The 19,968-nt window shown below is 54.3% G+C and overlaps 6 protein-coding genes across 6 annotated transcripts; all 6 read right to left on the bottom strand.

The window, feature by feature from the left end:
- Positions 1-2,671: 2,671 nt before the first annotated feature.
- BESB_035100 (SAG-related sequence) lies at positions 2,672-3,799 on the bottom strand (the record flags this gene model as incomplete). The annotated part of the gene is made up of 1 exon (XM_029362096.1): positions 2,672-3,799. The coding sequence occupies one exon, from the start codon at positions 3,797-3,799 to the stop codon at positions 2,672-2,674; it is 1,128 nt and encodes a 375-aa protein (XP_029221061.1).
- Positions 3,800-7,362: 3,563 nt separating this feature from the next.
- On the bottom strand, positions 7,363-8,496 carry BESB_035090 (SAG-related sequence; the record flags this gene model as incomplete). Its single annotated transcript, XM_029362095.1, has 1 exon — positions 7,363-8,496. The coding sequence occupies one exon, from the start codon at positions 8,494-8,496 to the stop codon at positions 7,363-7,365; it is 1,134 nt and encodes a 377-aa protein (XP_029221060.1).
- A 1,711-nt stretch (positions 8,497-10,207) lies between these two features.
- Positions 10,208-10,453, bottom strand: BESB_035080 (uncharacterized protein; the record flags this gene model as incomplete). The annotated part of the gene is made up of 1 exon (XM_029362094.1): positions 10,208-10,453. The coding sequence occupies one exon, from the start codon at positions 10,451-10,453 to the stop codon at positions 10,208-10,210; it is 246 nt and encodes an 81-aa protein (XP_029221059.1).
- A 2,482-nt stretch (positions 10,454-12,935) lies between these two features.
- Positions 12,936-14,060, bottom strand: BESB_035070 (SAG-related sequence; the record flags this gene model as incomplete). Its single annotated transcript, XM_029362093.1, has 1 exon — positions 12,936-14,060. One exon carries the CDS (start codon positions 14,058-14,060, stop codon positions 12,936-12,938), a length of 1,125 nt encoding a protein of 374 aa, XP_029221058.1.
- Positions 14,061-15,567: 1,507 nt separating this feature from the next.
- Positions 15,568-16,662, bottom strand: BESB_035060 (SAG-related sequence; the record flags this gene model as incomplete). The annotated part of the gene is made up of 1 exon (XM_029362092.1): positions 15,568-16,662. The coding sequence occupies one exon, from the start codon at positions 16,660-16,662 to the stop codon at positions 15,568-15,570; it is 1,095 nt and encodes a 364-aa protein (XP_029221057.1).
- Positions 16,663-18,380: 1,718 nt separating this feature from the next.
- Positions 18,381-19,517, bottom strand: BESB_035050 (SAG-related sequence; the record flags this gene model as incomplete). Its single annotated transcript, XM_029362091.1, has 1 exon — positions 18,381-19,517. One exon carries the CDS (start codon positions 19,515-19,517, stop codon positions 18,381-18,383), a length of 1,137 nt encoding a protein of 378 aa, XP_029221056.1.
- Positions 19,518-19,968: the final 451 nt, after the last annotated feature.

Here is a 19,968-nt window from a genome sequence, read left to right as displayed (position 1 = left end):
CCGGGAGCAGAGTCTCCGGCTGCGCGTTTCTCTGAGCGTCTTCTTGTCTTTCCTCTTTTCTAGGGACGCACTGCCAACACACACCGCTGCAGCTCACACAGATGAAAACATTCTTCTGCTCGCTTGTCTTCCTCCACCCCCGAGCGGCCGCAGGCAGAAGCGAAGAAAAGACAAAGCAAGTAAAGCTGCCGGAAGCAGAGAAATTGTTGAGTGCGGGGAATGGGAGAGACGACGATTTAGAAATCGAAGGAACGGAGAGCCCAGCGGAGGCGGACCATCCTAGAACGGTGAAGAGAGAATCCTGAGAGAGATGAACGGCGAAATGAGGGAAAGGAGCGCGCGACAGCCGGACGAGAAGTGTAAGACGGGTTTGGGCGGAGCAGACCAGAGACCAACGCGAGCGCAGAATCTCGAAAAAAGGGGGACGTGAGCGGGCAATGGGCCCTGCGTCACGCCCACGACAGACGGAGAGAGGGGCGAGACGAAAAAAGGGGGGCTGGCGCACGGGAAAGACCTTGAGGCTTGCGTGAACTGCAGGTCGCAGCTTTAGGGGGCGATGCCGACGCAGAGCCGGAAGACGGCCCGAGGACAGCAAGGGAGAAAACCCGACGGAGAAACCGCTAGGGCGAAGAGAGGGACAACTGAAACGCCTATCCAGAAGCCAAAACTCCCGATGAAGTGCGCTCAGTTCCCGTTTCTTGTCTTTTCCTTCCTCCACGCTCGCTTCTCGAGAGTCGGCGCGGGGACGGGGGGGCGGGACGAATTGCGGCACGTAACGCGGGGGGTAGAATGATGCACACGGAAAACGGCAGGAGACTCGAGGAGGGGAGTCACCCACACTCGTCGCAGAGGGAAAAGTAGAAGTAGTTCATTCAGCATGGAAGGCGAAATCGTGGGCCTCCCAGCGTCGAAACGAACCCTCGAGACACTCGCAAACCCTTGAGGAGACAAGAGGTCTCCTGAGGAAGGTCTTTTGCCGTTGGCTGTGAGTCCTCCCCTCTGTTTTCCGTCGCTTCTCTCTTCACATTTTAGAAAAAACGGAGGGACCTAGCGCCTGAGTGGATGCTGCGATCGAGTCAAAAAGAGCGGATGCCAAAGTCGGCGAACGCAGTTGCGAAGACGTGCTTTACGCGGGAGACTCTGCATGCAGTGCGACTATGAAAACCCAGGGTACCCGTTGCTGCGGCCCTAGTGCCAGTCCGAGGAAACTACAGAACCAAATGCATTACTCGACAGAACCCTGTCGCTTCGTTGCACTGAAAAGTGTGCGCTCACAGAGGGTTTCCGTGTCCTGGCTAAAACGTGCAAAGAAAAAGAGGGAGGTGGGTTCTGCTTGCGTGAGAATTTTCGAAGGAAGAGAAGACGCGGTGGTCGGGTATCTTCTAGGCGCGCTGACGCCATCGAAGAAGACGGGGTTCGAGCTTTCAAAAGAGGCCACGTTCTTTGAGAACGCCTTGAAGTGTGATATAGCGATACGTTATGTCATGTAGCAACAGCGCCGAGCCCCTCCATACAGGGCGGCGCGCGGCGGTGCAAATGCGCGTGGACCGCTGGTCGTTCGTGAGCAGGAAATCGATAGAAGTGGAGATCCAAGGGCAACGGTCGAAAAGAGACAAAGTAGCACACGCGTAAGCGCAAATCCTGTTCTCAGCTAGCGCTCTACGGTGTGTATATATACGCAAGGAACGGAAAAGAGACAGACGCAATGAATTTGCCCTGAACATGTTTTTTTTTTCGTAAGGCGTCGACCAACATAGAGTCAACTCGGTCAAATTCCAAGGCCCCGTACTGGCGAAAGGCGGCCAGTAGAAGCTCATGACTCAGGTGTCTCCTTCAGGATTCTCAATCGGCATTTCTATTGTCACACTCGTAATAGACGTTGATCTGTGGGGCTAAGACCTTCGAACTCAAGACCAATCGTACAGCTCGCAGCCGGTACTCCCGCTCGGAGCCCATAAGACCGTACGGCTCTCGGGCGACATCCATTTTCGAAAAGCCTTTCGACAGTCCCTGGACTGCCCTGGAGATTGGCTTCTCCACCTTCTATCTGCCGTCTCCGTAGGCGCTATTGGGAGACTCCCAGTGCAGCCCACAAATGAGCCGCCGTACCCGTCCGCCCCTGCGTAAGTCCCGCGTCGTCGTGTTACTTGCTAACCGCGCAGCGCCTTCCCCGAAAACCTGGTGAACGTGAGGGTGCATAAGCAGAAACGCGAAACTACTAAAGGGGAAGTCGGCATTTGTTGCCTCCCTTCCGCTGCTGAAGGCGATCCAGTTGGGAGTTGACGGCGCAGCCGGCTCGCTAGTTCACCGTCAGCCGTCACGAAGCCGCGTTGCAACAACCACATCATGCAGACACAGTGGAAACTTGTTGCGAACTCAAAGTCCAGTTGCTAGGGCTCTCCTGTGCAATAGAGGCAGCGCATGAGGAGAGAAGGGGATCGGGGTAACCAGGGCGTCCAGCACAAAGGTTCGTTGTGAACCGTAGCACTCCCTGTCTTAATGTGACACCGCAGGAACTTGGAAGGTAAATCATACGGGCACAACCCTACGTAGATGGACCACTGGATCCCTTCTTGAGATATACAAAAACATCAGAACCCCCACCGATGCGTTTTGCTACCATCGAGCCAGAGGGGCACAAATATGAAGCAACAGGCATTCAACCCCTGCCTCAAAAGGAGCCAGCAAGAAGTCCGATCAATACCGCAGCACCCGAAGCCCCGCCGACAATGTGCAACCCAGATTCCCCAGACGAGATAGAACCCGCAGCTTTCACTGTAACTAGAACCTTGCACACCGAAACACCTGGGACTGCGGGGCGTTCAGACTCGCCCTTCGCAATGCCTGAGGCCTTCGAGGCCCCCTCTACCGACATGGGAGAGCAACCGATGTAAAACTGCTTGTCCTCAGCGGGGAAATTCTGTTTCGGGATAGTCAATGTCGCAACATCGCGCTGCACTCCCTCCTCCTTCCACCAGGTTTTTGCATAATTTGGAAGAATATCGCTGTAGCTCTTCTCGCAGGAGGTCAGATCGTCACTTCCGCAGTAAACAGTGCCGTACGACGTAGGCACGATGGACCCATCATTTCCACATTCGATAGTCAGTGTACTTTTTTCTTCCGTTATTTCCACTTTCAGGGTTTCAGAGTTGCTCTCAGAGCCATATGCGCAGGTGACGACGTTGTCAACAACAACAGAAGGTCTGGCCTTTACTGTCACATCAACCCTGCAGTGCTGGTTAGAACCAGAATTCTGGCATCCAACAAAGAAGGACTTATCAGCAAATGGCAGGTCAGATTCCTTCAGTTTCAAGGTCCATGCGTTGCCGGTCTCTGGGGGCACGGGTTGTGCCTCGATCCATCTGGCTTCGCTCGTTTCCCCTAAGAGTTCTTTCAACGCAACAGCGTGTTTGTTGTCATCGTCGCTGGTTGTTGCACATTCTTTGACTGTTGCGTTTTGCTTGGTGACACATACTTTCTCGGGGGCAGTCGGTATCATCGTGCTGCCTTTTGCAACACAGTGCAAGGTTGTCGTGAGTTTCGTACTAGACAGTATCACCGGAGCCAGCGACGTCGCTGCTGTTTCCGGGTCCGGTGCAACCTTACACTCAACAGTGTCACGGAGATCTTCCACGGCGTCTCCGCTCGCTCGTCGACCCATATCACCACCTCGTCGTAAATCCGCAGAAGCAACTCCGCTCAACAACAGCAAAAGTTGTCCCACAAAGAAGGCCATCCACTTCCGGGGCTTTGATTTGAACCCCCCACGCCGCTGCTGCCTTCCCCCATCGGTAGCCATGATGGGCCCGTGAAGGAGATCTTAAAACCGTGCACGGGGGTACTCGAAACACAAGACGCAACACTAACCACACGAAGTGTAGGCTCCTGAACGCTCACCGCTGTGCCACAGGAAAAGAAACGCATTGCTGCATTATTTTCAGTCAGGTTACCCGAAAGGCCTGCACGCGTATCCCGCGGCGAATGAACTGTTTTCCCCGGATGGGTCCGATGGAGCTGCTTACCCCTGGCGAGAGAAGTGTCCCCCCATCCCCCAACCGGATACCGCGCCGGCGTGTGGTAGCAACATGCACGGGTAGATTCAAGAAGGACGCCAACCGGAGCCTTCTTTCTCTGTCAGGCTCCTCTGGAACTGGTTGTGCAGTAGGGCAAAGAAACATTCAAGCCCCTGTTCGTCTAGCTAACACCAACGCCCGGGGCGCGCCTGCGCAGGCGGAGGAGGGGGGGGGGGCCAGCGGTCGGGGAAGGAGACAGTGACGAAGGCCATGAGGTCTAATGTTCAAACTTTTCCCACATTCTCTTCGCTACTCTAGTAGTCTCGTCACATTATGACCAACCCGACCGATTGATGAGAATATCTTTTACAGCACAGTCAAATGCGAGCGATCCACGAGAACGACGAGCCTCCCACGATCCCGCCTGAAAAATGAGACGGTCAGCCACTTGAGAGGTAGCAGGAAGGGTAGGGCGCAGACAGTACACGTGGGCAACCAGAAGAGGCACTTGAATGGGAAAAACGAGGCCCCCAGGGTGCCGCGACGACAAAGACTCGCTGGCGGGCCGTGTTGCCTGGGGCTGCCCCCGGCCGGGGCCCCTTGCCACCTGCCGCAATGGCAACTATGGAGCCGATAGAGTTTTGAGGGTCACAAGGCTGCGGAAAGAGTCAGCCACCAGAACTGCGGGAAGATGGATCGTCATCGTGGTACTCGCGCGCGTATTTGGATGGTTCTGGAATGCCGCGGGACACGGGCGGTCGGTCAGAAGCATGTCTACTACCGGAATCGCGCGCAAAGAGGGCAAAATAGAACGCCCCACACGGAGACAACCTGAGCCACGCACGACCACATAAAAACGAACTGCAAACGCATCGACAACAGCGGCCTTCCTGCAGCTCAAAAGATGCCAGGCAGGAAACCAGCTACGGTCACAGCACCGGCCGCCACAGCAAATGCTTGCTCCTTGAATATCCCAACCGACGCAGAGCTCCCGGCAGCTACAATCACCATCACCCTACACGCCGCGGGATCTGTTGGATGGTCCCCCTGAGGTCCGGGAACGTTTGTTCCATTCCCTGCCTCCTTCGAGCTCACGGTGACAGCAGGATTCGTTGAGCAGGAAATGTATGAAATCGACCGGCCCGTCGGTCAACTCCATGGAGCTGCCTTGTCGGTTTCCTTCAACCAACAGGTCGTTGCGTAGTTGCGGAAGATGTCATGTGATTCTTCTCACACTCGGCTAGTTTGTCGTCCGCGCAATATTTCGTGTCGTACGACTCAGGCACCAAGGGGCGTCCTTCGCGCCGGCCAGTTTCAGGTGTCTTTTGTTATCAGGCGCACTTTAGAAGACGTTGGGGTTGCTCTCTGAACCATATGCGCATGTGACAACGTTATCGACGACGGAGGAATGTATGACCTGGACCCTCTCATCCACCTTGCATGTCTTATCGCCGGTAGGTGCTTCCTTCCTGCCAACAACGAAGGTTTTATCCGTGAACGGCAGGTCTGTGTCTTTGAGCTTGAAGGTCCAGGCCTTTCCCTTTCAGCTGAGCGCTGGCGCGACTTCAGTCCACTTGGGGCCACTATTTTCTTTCAGCAGTTGCTCCGGTGCAACTGTATTGTGCCTGCATCCCCAGTCGTCGCGCAGTTTTTGACTTTTCCATCACTCTTGGAGGACCCACCTCATCGCGCTGGTTTCTTCGACACAATGTAGTGTTACAGTGAGCTGAGCACTTAGCGTCATGGCCTGGGAATGCAGGTCATTATGTCTTGCGATAGACGCAGCACTACATCCTGCAACAGTTCCAGGGAGGTAGTACGCAGTTTCTCCACTCAACTCCGGCGCAAGGCACCATCGTGAAGTAAATCCACAAAAACATCCGCGATTGACGACAGTAGAACTCCCGTCACCCAGGCGGGCCTCAACGTGCATGTCTTTGTCTTGAAACCCGCCACGCCCAACCAAGTGTGCTTTAACCATGATGAATCACTCAGGCAAAGTTTGAACTATCAGACAGAGAAACGGTTGGGGAATGATGGAAACACCAAGGCGGTGAGAAATATAAAACATTTGAAACGGTGGGGGAGCCACGGAGACCAAGACAGTGAGCTCCACATCGTCGAAGGAGTCTGCTGAATCCAGGAAAGATGGGCCTCGTGCCGCGCGTAGGCCCAGTCGTGGTCGGGGAGCGCGAGCTGCCGACGTCTCCTCGTTGCAACCAGACGAGGCTAGAGATACTGGGCGAAGATTTGCTGGACGCGGCATTCACTCGCCTCCTGATGCGCATAATTGTTACTGCCAGCTCATACATGACACAAAAAAGAGCCACTGTAGCGTTTTACGTCTTTGAATGTCCCAGGTGGTCTGTTGGAGCTATCAGGAAGGCTGTGTATATCACTGGACCACGCCATGCAAGCTGTACCTGTATTGGCGGAGCGGACCGGCCGCCAACCCGGGACCGGGGGGGCATTGCATCGCGAGGCACCCTGGAGTTGACTCTGGAATCGTCTGAGGAGTGCGATGTAATGATTATTTGTGTATTTATGCATTAATAAAGAAAGAGAGCCTTGCAAGAGCGTAATTCATGGCAAAGAGGGGACAGTTCCAACCCGGGTAACTTTAGTACGGGGAAAGCTAAGCCCCGAAAGCAAGCTGAAGCGATTGGGCACGCGTCCCTGTATTCCGCCCCTGGGAGCAACATACACTCTACAACACTTCCAGGGAGATCTTCCACGGTATCTCCACTCGGGTTTCGACCCCAAGAAACACCTTTCAATAAGTCCCGAAAAGTGTTTCAGGACGAATATATGTGAACTCTGCGCAAGACATCAACCTGCGGGCGGGCCTTTGCTGCGTCCTCCTGAGTCTTGACATGACAACCCCTCCTCGGACAAAGGTTCAAAAAGGGGCGGCATCAAAGCGCTACAGAAACACGACGGCGCATGAAATAAGCAAGGATGATAATGAACCTCATTCGCGTCAGTTGGGTCTGCCCTAGGAACAAACTCTCTTGTTCTACTTGGCGTGTAGCCTGCTCTGTTTGGAGTGCCCGAGCGACCCGATCTCGCGTTTTACGTGCTTCGCTCGCTCCGTCGCGGAGGCGTAGAGGTGTAGCGAGGCAGTAGCGAGACTCACAATTCCACACGCATCGGAATCATGGTCAATGCCATCGGATAGCTGTCGGATCAACGTCGCTAGCAGATAAATACATGGTGGCGAGTCTGCTCTGGGACCGCTCTCCAGGCGGTGCAAAGCTAAACGGTCCACACCAACCCTAAACTGAGTCACGCACTCCAAAGATACAAACAAATTCCAACGCCTGCATCGGCAGCAGGGTGTTCCTGCACCTCAAAACGCGCCAGCCAGGAAACTAGTCAGGGCCACAGCAGCAGATGCTGCAGCAAAGACTTGGTCATGAAGACTCCCAGCCACAGCAGAGCCCGCGGCGGTTACCGTCACCATCACCCTACAGTCCGTGGTTCCTTCTGGCGACTCAACCTCAGGTCTCGGAGAGGCACCTACAATCCCCGATTTCTTGACGGAAGTTGCAGCGCATCCAATATAGAACGTTTTCTCTTCCGAAGGGAAGCCCTCCTTGGGGACTGTCAACTTCATGGGGCTACTCTTGTCGGTTTCCTTCGACCACCAAGCCGTTGCGTAGTTGGGGAAGAGATCTTCGTATTTATTCTCACACTCGGATAGCTTGTCGTCGACACAGTATTTCGTGTCGTACGACGCGGGCACCACGGAGCCGTCCTTCCCGCAAGCCAGCACCAGGGTGTTTCTTTCTTTCCTCAGGTCCACCTTCAGGATATTAGGGTTGCTCTCAGCGCCATACGCGCACGTGACGATGTTATCCACGACAGAGGAGGGACGCGCCTGAACTGTGACATCGACCCTGCATGACTTTGTCCCGCTGGATTGCTCCTTGCAACCAACAAAGAAAGATTTATCGGTAAAAGGAAGGTTGGCTTCCTCCAGTGTCAATGTCCAGGCTTTGCCTTTTTCCTGGGGCAGGGAACTCACTGTTGCCCATGTTAGATCGTCCCCGTGCTCCAAGATCGCATTCAACCCCGCCACTCGATCGCCTTCACCGTCGTCCGTCTCTGTTTTCGAGCACGTGTCTATAGTATCGTTTGCCTTCGATATACACACCTTCTCCAGTGATTTGGGGACACTCTCTGTACCGTTATCAGCACAGTGTACTGTCGTGGTCAACCCCCTCTTCTTCGACAGCGTGACCAGGGTAGAATTCTCAGCGCTTCCGCCTCCAGAGGCAACTTGGCATTTTGCAACGATTCCATGAAGGATTTCTTCGATCTCTCCAACCTGCTCTCGGCGCACACGTTCACCGATAACATTGTTCGCAGCGGCGCCTCCACTGGACAGCAGAATAAATCCCCCGATGCAGAACGCCACAAGCATGCGCGCCTGTGACATGAAGGCATCGCGCCTTCCCCGCAAGGACGCTTGCCTCGCCATCGTAATACCCCAATACGGGACGCGAAGAAGTCTGGGTGAAGACGGGCCTACGAAAAGAGAAGACAATAGTGCACGCTCATTCGCGTTGGAATAATCGGAGAATAGTCAGGTCCACCAAGAAGGTGCAAATCGGCGGTCGCTGACCTCCATTGTTGTGGTGGGGGCGTCTGGGGTACGGCGGTCGGGCAACTGTCCTGTGACCCGAGCAAGCGGAGGACCAGAGGCCCTCACCATAAATGCTGGGCAATATCCATCCAGCTTTTTCCAAGGGCGCCAGATATTAGGGTAAAGGAAACGGTCGTTGAGCCATAGAGTGGCCGGAAATGCCTTTCTTTTCATCCACCGCCCTTCGACTCTGCCAGAGACGGCAGCCTTGACGTAACTGCGTTAAGCCGACGCGTGTGTTTCTTTCACCTTGATGAAACGGATTGTGTTTAGACGCCCTCTCACTGTGCCCTAATGGACATCGAAAAGTCGTGGAGCGACACTCCCTGCTCCGACACTGCTCCCAAACAGCACAGGGTTGCGGACGCCTGTGACTCGGATGCTGCGAGATACGGAGCACACTAGGTGGACATACTTGTTTGAAGGACGTGTGCTATATGCCCAGCCAGATGCCGCGGGAAGAAGGTCGAGCCACGCACGGACTGCGGCAAGGCAGGGCGCCACGAAAAACAGACACAGTTCGATCCGTTTACGCGCCGAAGGGCCTGATTCATGCGGCGTGTCGAAACCAGGTAGTGGTGGCTTCAACGATCAGCCCTTCGCAGACCAACTGGCGACCAAGAGCAAACGCGCCCATGTGTGTCCGCAGTACTGCCCCCGCAGCAGAACTCACGTTTCGTGGACTGCTCCGGGGGAAGGTATGCGGCCGGTGACTGTCTATCAGGTTGGGAAACAGGCGCTGTTTGGAGTCTGGCAGCAGCCGCACGTGCGGGTAGAAAACTGTCGCAGAGGGATGTGTGCCCCTAGGAAACAACTCTGACTAGGATGCGAACCGAGTGACTTTTTCTGCGGTGTGAGAGGCAGCTAAAGCGAATTAGTTTGCGACGCCTCTGTCTCCTCTGCCCATGTTGTGAGGCGCTACTCTGGGTAGGCCGCCAGGGCGATTCGACACGTCACTCTGTCGAGCCGCACCAGCTGCCCTCCAAGGTGCGACGGCTCCACAAACGTCACAACAGACGTCTGTACCAGCAGGACAGTGCTGACTGCACAGACCCTGCTGTGGAGATGGTCCGTAGAACATGAAATTTGCATATTCGACGGCTACACGATCAAGCAGCAGATGTCTAGGCAGAGCGACAGAGTGAGCTTGCGACGGGAGGCAAGTGGTGTTGCCCCTCTCGCAGAATGCGGCGGAAACCACCTTTCATGGGCCTTGCCCATTGTCCATAAGCATCACCGTGAAAACGCCTGGGCACGACTGTGCAACCGCCGCGAGTAGCGTTGATTCTGAAGTGCTTGCAGGACTCCCTATTGTTCCTCCTTGGTTCGGCACTCCGCTTTTTTCAGTCTTCAGAACGGCACCTATATGAGCAATAAGTAATCCGAATGCAAAACTGGTTAACAAAAGTGCGCTGGGAAGTAGCGCGGTTAGGAAGACGACGGAAGACCTCCTCTTAATGCAGCAGCCCGGACGGAAACCGGTTTAAACTAACGCGGCTCGTGGCGCAGACAAGGGTTCGCTCGCAGCCTTCACAGTTGCCGTCACCTAGCACGGAGTAACTGTAGCAGTTGGACCCTCGACTGCAACACCGACTCCACGAGCTGCATCCTTGTTCTGTTCCTCTGACTTGGGAAGACATCCAACATAGAATTTCGGTCTTCGGATTGAAAGCCCTCCATGGGGACTGTCAGCTGCACGGATCCCTCCACCTTTGCGTTTGTCGTTCACGAGGGCATCTCCTACGTCGGGAGAATGTCGGTGCAGCTCTTCTTGCACGAGGTCAGATTTCATCCTCGCAATAGTTACTATCGTCGACTTCAGGCCTAGTCGACCATGCTTGCCGCATGCGGGAGTAAATGTAGTGTGCTATTCGGATATTTCCACCCGCAGGGCTCTCGGGTTGCTGCCCGAGCCATAGGCACACGTGACGACGTTGTCGAAAACAACTGAACGCCGGGCCTCCACCTTTATATCCACCTTGCGTGTCTTCGTAGGCGTGGCTATGCTCTTCCATCCGACGAAAAAGCGTTTATCCGTAGAAGGAACGTCCGCATGTGTTATCCGCAACGTACGTTTCTCGCCTTTCTCCAGAGATGCAGGCTGGTGAGTCCACACGAAAGCACCGTTTCCGGACTCGAGGAAGGCTTCTAGTGTCTCGCCCTCCTTGCGCCAGTTGTTCACTGTCATGTCCGTTTAAGTACGACAGCCATTTGTTAAAGTCTCGGAACGGGTTCACTGTCGTTACTGCAGCCGAACGCTCCGGAGCGTTTGTCCCTGGACAGCGTTATCGCGTGGGGTCCTGCCGGTTCATTTTTAGCGTTTTCTACCGTATTGCGGGAGCTTCGAGGGCCTCAGCGACGGGTGTTCCATTTTGATCCGGTTCCGAGCTCCATCCTGGGAAAAGTTTTCTGTGGCATGTGCTCTCGAGATCGGGAGTAGTCCACCTACACACCGCGCTATCAAACGCTAGTTCCTAGCTCAAAGCCACCAGTCGTCCCGGGCATCGTCCCCGCCCTAGACATTCTCGAGGTAGGTTTCGTCCACGAGTCTCGGGGAAACTCAAAGACTCGGGAATCATGATGCCACACCGTGCCGAGTTAGTCTGTCTACAGGAAGAGACAAGCTGTGCACCGTTTTTGGGTTACGGGCCACGACGCGTGTGCCGCGTTCGTTTATCGAAGCTGTGGAGTTCCACTTCAGCGGGACGCGCCGACCCCGCGCGAGACCCGAGTGGGGAGTCCCAGGGAGCGAGTACGGGGAGCCGCCCGGAAAACTGAGCGACTTGTGGTGCCTACTCGTTTCCGAGGAAGCGCTAAAGGCGAACACCTGCTGCATATACCTCTACTAGTTCTGCGTGTTCTGTCATTTGCAGCTTCAAGAAACCCTACATATATAAATAGATCCGCTTTTACTTTCGTGCGACGGCGAGATATGCAGAATTCCGCAAAGCTTCTCGATCCGTCAAGAATGACTTCGCTCCCTCGTAAACATGTTTTGCGTGGCTAACGGGTTGTGCTTGGGCTTTTTCAGGTCCACGCTTCTACTCTCAAAGACGAGCTTGCGGAGAGAGCAGATTCAGCGATCTGCCCGGAAACCTTAGAATCCTCATCCATTCCGCGCGGGCAGCGGGCGCTCCCGAGAGCCCGGGCAGCACTCGACGGGCTCTCGTTTCCCCGATGGGCGGACTAATGGGTGACACTGGCGTCGCAACCCGATTTTCAGTGAGTCCGCTCTCTTCGCAGTCTTGTCGTTGAGCGTGGACCTGAAAAAGCCCCGAAGAGGTTTGTGTCAACGAAATGTGTGTGCACGTTTGAACGCCGATAGCAATGTGTGTGCAGAAACGGCAGGGGCCTCTGCGGTTTTGAATCCGCGCGGAGTTCTGGCACAAGGGGTCAGACTTGTTGAAGTCAGACTTGGGGTCTCCTGAACGAGACCAACCCACCTCGGAACCTATCCTGCGGGAAAATAATGCCTCTTCATCGGCGGATAGCAAATGAAGCAAAAAGGGAACTGGCAGGAACCGCGGATGACGCAGTTTAATTCGTCATGACGTCGACCTGGGGGGCTGAGATGCTTCACACAGACTGACACTTCCTCATCACCAGGTCTGTCCATATCTCTTCTCCATCTTTATGAGCTCCATCAAACAGGATACAGTGTGTAGCGCGGTTCGCTGGTTGAGATATGCCGCTTTCATATTCTATAAGACTCTGTACAGAGTCGCCTTAACGCACCGGCGGCCGTTCGCGGGGGCGTGAGCGGACCCGGCGCCGTCTTCACGGAACAGGGATTCTGCCGCTATTGCACTCTGCCACTGAATTTATGTTGTCAGGGCCGCTGGCCAACAGAGGACGACTGTTCGTCAACCCCGCAGTGTCTAGAAAAAAAGTTTTCGACCTTTTAAGCCGCCGTCCAGCAACGTGGAATGCGTCTGCAGGGGGATCTGAGCCTTGCTGTTATAAAGGCTCTCACCACCGACCGTAGTATTCTGACATCTACGGCGCCCTTCAAGCACCCTGAGCACCTTTACATCCCTTAAATCATAACAGGCCTGAGGGTGCCTCCATTGCACGACGCCGGCGCAAATGCTATTCACACGTCAAGCCCGCAAGAGCCCTCAAGTGTGCATTTGGACGAAACCTCTTCGCCCCGTAGAGAGCGGGGAAGTAGTCTCACCTCGTCACAGTTCGAATACGTTTGTGAAGAGACACACGACGCACAGTAACATCCTGGTAGGTAGATAGAAGGGCAACACACATTAGTGTAGATGAGCCTAGTGAATTCCACGAAAACCCGCAACGAGGCCTGCCAGAGCTGCGGCTCCGCAGGTGGCTGTTCTCACCTGCACAGAGGATCCGACCGGGGCAGAATTCGCCGCCTTCACTGTGACGGCCACCTTGCACTCTGTTGTGCGAAGGACACCTAAATCTTCGGCATAAATTGCAACATCTGGCTCCATCGGAGCGTCAGTTGCCGTATGGGGGGAGCACCCGATAAAGAACTTAGTGTCCGTTTGTGGGAAGTTCTCCGTCGGAATGGTGAATATTGCCGGCTCTTTCGGCTTTCTCGTCCATAAAGTTCTTGCGTACTCGGGGAACATTCCATCGGAGTTGCCCTTGCAGGGCTTTAGCATGCCCTCACAGTTGTTGGTTTCGTACATCGGGGGTGCGACCGAACCCTCGACTCCACAGTCAAGTGTGAGCGTGTTTCTCTCTTGCGTCATGTCTACTTCCAAGGTCTGTGGATTGCTGTCGGAGCCATACGCGCACGTGACGACGTTCCCCGCGACAGACGAAGCCCTCGCTTTCACTACTACATTCACGCGACATGTGGTGTCCTGCGGAGCGTCACCGGTCTTCTTACACCCGACAAAGAAAGCTTTATCAGTGAAAGGAAGGTCTTCGTCTTTGAGGCGCAGCATCCACGCCTTGTTTCCCTGGGACGAACGTTCCAATTGAACCCACTGTGCATCGCTGGACCATCCAAGCAGTTGTTTCAGAGTGACGACGTCGGCCGAGCCATCTTTCGCTGTTGAGCAACTCTCAACAGTCGCCTCCTTCTTCGCGGTGCATACCTTCCTGAGTCCCTCCGGGACTTCCTCTGTGCTATCTTCGACGCATTCCAACATCATGGTCAGCTGCTTCTTTGACAGCGTTACAGCGATGGGAGGGGTATCGGCCCCTCGAGCACTTAATGAAACTCTGCACTTACTCACCAGTTCGGGGCCGATTTCCGCCTGGACTGTGTCCAAAATACGGCGCGCTTCGCCTTCCCCTGACAAATTCGCGAATGATCGTGTACAGGACATCAATAAAACTCCCCCGATGCAGCCAGCGACCAGCTTCCGGGCCGCTGGGATGAAACCGCCACGGTGTCGCAAGACCTCGCGGCCCTTCATCGTTGCACAGCAGTCACAGATGAACAACGAAGAGAACCAGTTGAATGGAAGAATCGCAGCAGATGCAGTAACTCAGTGACAAAGAGCCAGCAGGGGGTATGCCTCTGCTACCAGATATAAGAAATTTTTTTAAAAATAGGTCTTGGATGCATCTGGACTTCTCGTGCATGCAGCCAGAGTCCGTGGAACGGCGTGAACCTGGTCGGCGCTCGCTGCCCTTTGGAAGCTCTGCTACGGGGGTCTGCTTTCTCTGACCAAAAGCAATCATTCTGTTCAGCGAAGTGAAATGGGTTCTTCCCATCTTGCACGTCATTATCCATGTACAAATCCCGGAGGACTTCATCGAGGACCTCGGACCCCGGGTCTCTTCCCCCCGTAGGAGCAAGACACGCCGCCATGTCGGAGGGGGGCTGCTGCCAGGGCCAGGCGAGAACACCAAGCTTTGGCTGTTGTATCCAGAGCGAAGCATAACAGTCACCTGCCGCGTGGGAGGAGAGACACACGAATGCTCGAAAGTCTCATACGCATCAAACCTCAAAACGCGCAGGCCAGCCTGGTCAGAATCACTAGTCTACCAAACTACTAAATCGGGGCGGCTGTCGGAAAGAACGCTGGGTACGCGTCGGTGATCTAAAAAAGAGCCGGTAGGTGATGGAGAGAAACGCGCCTATCTCTCGTTGACAGCTGAGTTAGTATTTGGGCCCTGTTTTTTGCAACGCAAGAAGAGTTCCGAGCCGTCGACAGCGGCATGCGAGTCCTTGTGTCAGCTCCGATACGCTGCAGTGCTAACGAGGACATACTAGGCGAAGCGAGGACCTGCAGCTAGTTTATGTCCCGCACGCTCGGAGTATCCCTCCTTCCAATCAGCCTTCAAGGCTAGCGCCGCGACGCGGACAACAATCGCTTTTGCTCGGCACCGCTGTCGGACCCAGAACATATGCAGCTCTATAGCTGCGGATCTGTGGCAGCTAACTGGCAATTCTAAAGAGATAATTTGTCATTCCTGCAATATATGCGAGGATCGAGATGCATGAGGTCTGGTTGCTACCTGACACAAGAAGCACTCCGCCGAAGAGACGGCCGCAGCGGGCTGGAGGACTGCGTTAACACAATCCCCAGGATGGAAGGAACACTTCAGTACGCTTGTACCTAGTCGCGGAACTCGCCACGGAGATCTGGACCTTGGCCTCAAGAAAGCTTGGTGGCGTCAACAGTGGAACCGGGAAAGCAGTCGATTGGCAAACTCAAAGCATTTATGCCTGAATGGGCGACCGCGGTCACCGTCGGCGTGAGACGACACATTTGTGAAGTCCAGTATCTAGGCACTTTTTTGATGCGTTTCCTCACCAAGGCTGAACCCTGTCAGCAAATCCACTTAGAAGAGAAAGCTGGTATTTGTAGGCGAGAGCAGGCCAGTTGGTGCTATTCACCGCAGGCGCTCAGACCCCAAAATTCAAGAATCTCCTGCCATAGCTGATAGGGAAGCAGTTCCTCATCCGAATGGATCTTACAGATACCCCACCAAAACCAGGAGACCAGAGACTGCAGACACTACAGCCAAAGATGAAACTGCAGGTGAAGCGGAACTGGCGGCCTTCACAGTTACCTTCACTCTGCACGTCGATGCGCCGGCAGAGGTTGAAGTGTCAGTCGATGGACCTGTAGTCCTCGCGATAGGCTTCTCTGGTTTGGCCGCTTTCGGCACGCACCCGACGTAAAAGTGTTGCTCCTCCGCTGGGAAGCTTCCTTTTGGAATTGTGAGCTTCACATGATCGGTCGTGTCTGATTTGCCTGCCCACCAAGCAGACGAGTAGTTTGGAAGAATGTCGCTGTAGCTCTTCGTGCACGATGTCAAATTTTCGTTCTCGCAGTAGTTTGTGCTGTATGTAGTAGGATTGATAGATCCATGCTTGCCACACGCGAGAGCCAGCGTGCTCGTCTCTTCGGTCAGCTCGACTTTCAACGCCTCAGAGTTGCTCTCGGCGCCGTAGGCACACGTGACGAGGTTATCCATGACTGAGGAAGACCTGGCCTTTACAGTCACATCCACTCTGCAGGTTTTACTCGGATGCTCCTCGTTCTTGCAGCCGACAAAAAACGACTTATCTGTGAAAGGGAAGTCCGTCTGTTCAAGATTCAGTGCCCACTTCTCGCCTTGCTTCGACTTCGTGATGGGGATCTGGGTCCATCGGACTTCGCGGTTGGACTCAAGCAGCGCTTGCAGAGTGCTGCTGCATCCTTTATCTTCGCAGTTCTCTACAGTCACATCTGTTTTTGCTTCACAAACACTTTTGGCACCTTTGGGTACCATCGTGCTCCCTGGTTTGATGCACAGGAGCGTTGTGACGGGATGGGTGCTTGACAGGGTCACCTGGTTTTGCGTTACGCCAGTTTCTCGTAAATCCGGACTGACGTCGCACTTAACATCAGTATCTGAGGGGCCTTCGGCAGCCGCTCCGTCTTCAGCCTCTCCGTCCAAAGCCTGTGCAAAAGCATTTCCGCTTGACAACAACAAAACGCCCCCCAGGCAGATTGCCATCAGCTTGCGCGTCTTCAGCCATATGCTGCCGCCGCGCCGCTGCATCGTCGTTTGCCTCGACATGGTGAATGTACAACTGGATTTGGAAAATCAGTGCAGCCGGAAAGGCGAAGTTCAATCCGCACAACACAGGCAAATCCGATGCCTCACTCTAAATAATGCCATGAAGATATATTTTGCACGTCGTGGCTGGTTTATTTGGGGGAGCGCGCCCAACCCATTCCCGGTGTCAATGCCGGACGACCACGAAATATCTGCAGGAAGAGCCGGCGGCGCTACGCATTATAGCCATGGATATGTGCGAGAGTTGATAAGGAAAACATTGGAGGACAAGGCAGCAAAATCTCCGTATCGGACGAAAGTATCCACGCGCACCTGGGGTCACCTGTCTCGTTGTAGGGTGACCAAGAATCCTTTGAATTCCTCAGGCGCTGGCTTCAGGGAGCTGTTTGCCGTACAAGAAGAAGCTGGGAATCCTTACATGCTACACCTATGTCGTCTTCCCACCGTACACGTGTTCCCTCTACTTCTTATAGTACTGCGGATACCAGCCTCGCTTTCGTTCCAAGAAAAAGGAAACCGCCCAGTCATATTTGCAGTGAGCTCCGGCGCAAGAACATTCCGCCCTGACGAATGGCAACCCCCAATGCTAGGAAGGAATATTCGTAGACTGCTCTTGCTGCCCGCCAGCCAGCCTTTTGAAGACAAGGTAGAGGGAAGAGGTCCGTTCTCTTTTGAACCTTACGATTATAGGTGGAAAAAGGTTGGCGTTCTGTCACGGGTGGCAACCCAGATACGTGACAAGCAAGCATCACTGGAAGGAAAAATCGGGGCAAATATGCCAGCAGGTATGGCAACCCAGATACGTGACAAGCTAGCAACACTGGAAGGAAAAATCGGGGCAAATATGCCAGCAGGTAACGACGGTACTCACTTCACCAACTCGTATAACTGCGACCATGAATCACAGGAGACATAGCCTCTTGCAAGTCGCGACACGCGGATTGTGATGAAGAACGAAGCGATCAATACCAGATTGCTACCCGAGGTCCCAGGGCGCCGTCATCTTATCACAAAGCAGGATGAATACGCGGCGCCGACTATATGACTGAAGAAGGGTTTGTAGTCATCGTGAACTCTAGAGTTTGTTCCATACTTTAGACGCTGGTTTGAAGTATGCCAGGGTTACCGTGGCCTAAGAGCGAGATTGGATGAGCTCGACGTGATCTGACCAACCTGGCCGTGCGCCTCTACTAACGGGACTCCCTGCAGCGTGCTAAACCACAGTATAGAGGAAAGCAGCATCCCTGCTCGCAGCACCCCTGCTAGAGTTTTACTATGCTTGAAGAAAAAGACTCGATTCCCTCAACATATTCTTCCATGTCAGTACGCTCAGCGACCTCATGAGAGCCCACAGATAAGTCGGCCCGCCCGACCAAAGTCGTGAGCAGCAACACGTGAACCAGAAAATGCATGCCTCTGCATAGAAGGTGTGTACAATTGGCGAGCGCCTTTGCATATGGCAAGACAGGCTAGTGAACTAATTGGCGACCTCCCTCTGCATATGACAGGATTTCTGTCATACGGGTTCAGCAGCCTAACACGCGCTCCCGGAGAAAGCAGGGCGCGGCGGGAACCTGCAATTGAAGACGACTGGAAGCACATCCTCAACTCAGTGCGCGCACATCGTCTGCCTGACCGACCAATTTGCGCAGCAGTGGATCTGGTGGAAATGTCCGGAGATCAAGTTTGCCGGAGGCAGAGAGGCACAACACCTCCCCTTAAACTGTCACTGAGAGAAGTTTGCCTAAAACAACAACACCGAAAAGTGGTAGGCCGACTCGGGTCGCATCCGCTACAAACGATCCCGAGCTTGCAGCCTTGACAGTCACCTTCACCCTGCACTGCGAGACCCCTTTGGCAGTATCGGATTCAGGTCTGACGGCGGTCCCGGCTCGGCCAGGTTTCTTTGTGCCCAACGAGGTGTGGTTGCAGCCAACATAAAACGTTTTGTCCTGAGCCGGGAAAGCTCCTTTCGGCACGGTTAGCGTGACAGGGGCACTCTGTTTCTCTTGGTTCCACCAGGTCTGACTGTAGTTCTGGAAAATGTCACCGTAGCTTTTCGTGCACGACGTCAGCTTGTCATCGTCGCAGTACACCGCGTCATACTTAGTGGGCAGTATTGCGCCATGTTGTCCACACGCGAGGGTCAACGTATTTTTCTCTTCCGTTATCTCTACGTTCAAGGCTTCAGGGTTGCTGTGCGAGCCATACGCACACGTCACGGCGGTGCCGGTAGCAGAGGAAGCTCTCGCCTCGACGGTCACATTCACACGACACACGGTTCCTCCTGACGCAGAAGGCTTTCTCTGGCAACCCACAAAGAAGGATTCATCAGTGAAAGGCAGGTCTGTTTCTTGCAGCTGCAGCACCCACGCGTTTTCAACCGTTTGTGTCTCAGAGCCTTTTTTTACCCATTTGGCGTCGCTCCCCTCTCCAAGCACGTCCTTGAGTGCGACAACGTCGCCGCTTTCGCCTGTCCCCTTCGAGCAAGCATCCACGGTAGCGCCATCCTTAGACACGCATACGTTTGATAGTCCTCGTGGGACTTCTTCTGTGTCCGCTTCAGAGCACTGCAACGTCGTGACTAACTGGTTCCTTGACAAGGTTACTGGGATAGGATCTGGATCGCCGCCACCACCCCGAGCAGGTGCAGCTGGAGGGCATTTTGCCACAATTCCTGGCCAACTTGCAGCTCCAGTTTCACCCGTCAACGGTTCCTCAACACCCTTCTGCAAGGAAGCTGCCATGACATGCTCAATGGAGAACAGCATCAGTCCTCCGATGCAGAGGTGCATCCACCTGTCCACGTTGGGCAGACAGTCGGTACAATGCTGCCTTCGTGTTTGTCTCGCCATTGTGAAAAACCGGCAGAGGCTCGCATGCCGAAAAAATATTATGCAACCAAAATGTCAAAAAACGCGGCGAAACGACCAGAAAACTGTCTTCTCGGCCAATTATGTGTGTGCATTCAACGCGTGATATCTTTTGTGAATGCGGGAACAGGGGGGAGGCAGCGGAGTTCGGTGGAAGGGTCAAGTTGCCCGGGTATAAGGAATGGAGGGTAGCGATATGACAGGGGTAATTGACGGCTTGTCTTTGCCGCTAATGCACAAATTCCTGATGGCTTCAGCTGCAACGGTTATTCTGGCAAATGTGGCCGAAACCACTTTCATTCTTATCACATTACTTTACCGTATGCTAGTCTTGCTGCATAGGCACAGTTTGGCGGCATGTGCGTATCACAGCACCATCAGGAGAAGAGGTAACCCTGCTCTGCGGACGACTGCCGTTCGCTGTCCGCTGGCA

Source organism: Besnoitia besnoiti, chromosome II, assembly GCF_002563875.1.
Source record: "Besnoitia besnoiti strain Bb-Ger1 chromosome II, whole genome shotgun sequence".
Lineage (NCBI taxonomy): Eukaryota > Apicomplexa > Conoidasida > Eucoccidiorida > Sarcocystidae > Besnoitia > Besnoitia besnoiti.
This window is presented reverse-complemented; position numbering and strand designations above follow the sequence as displayed.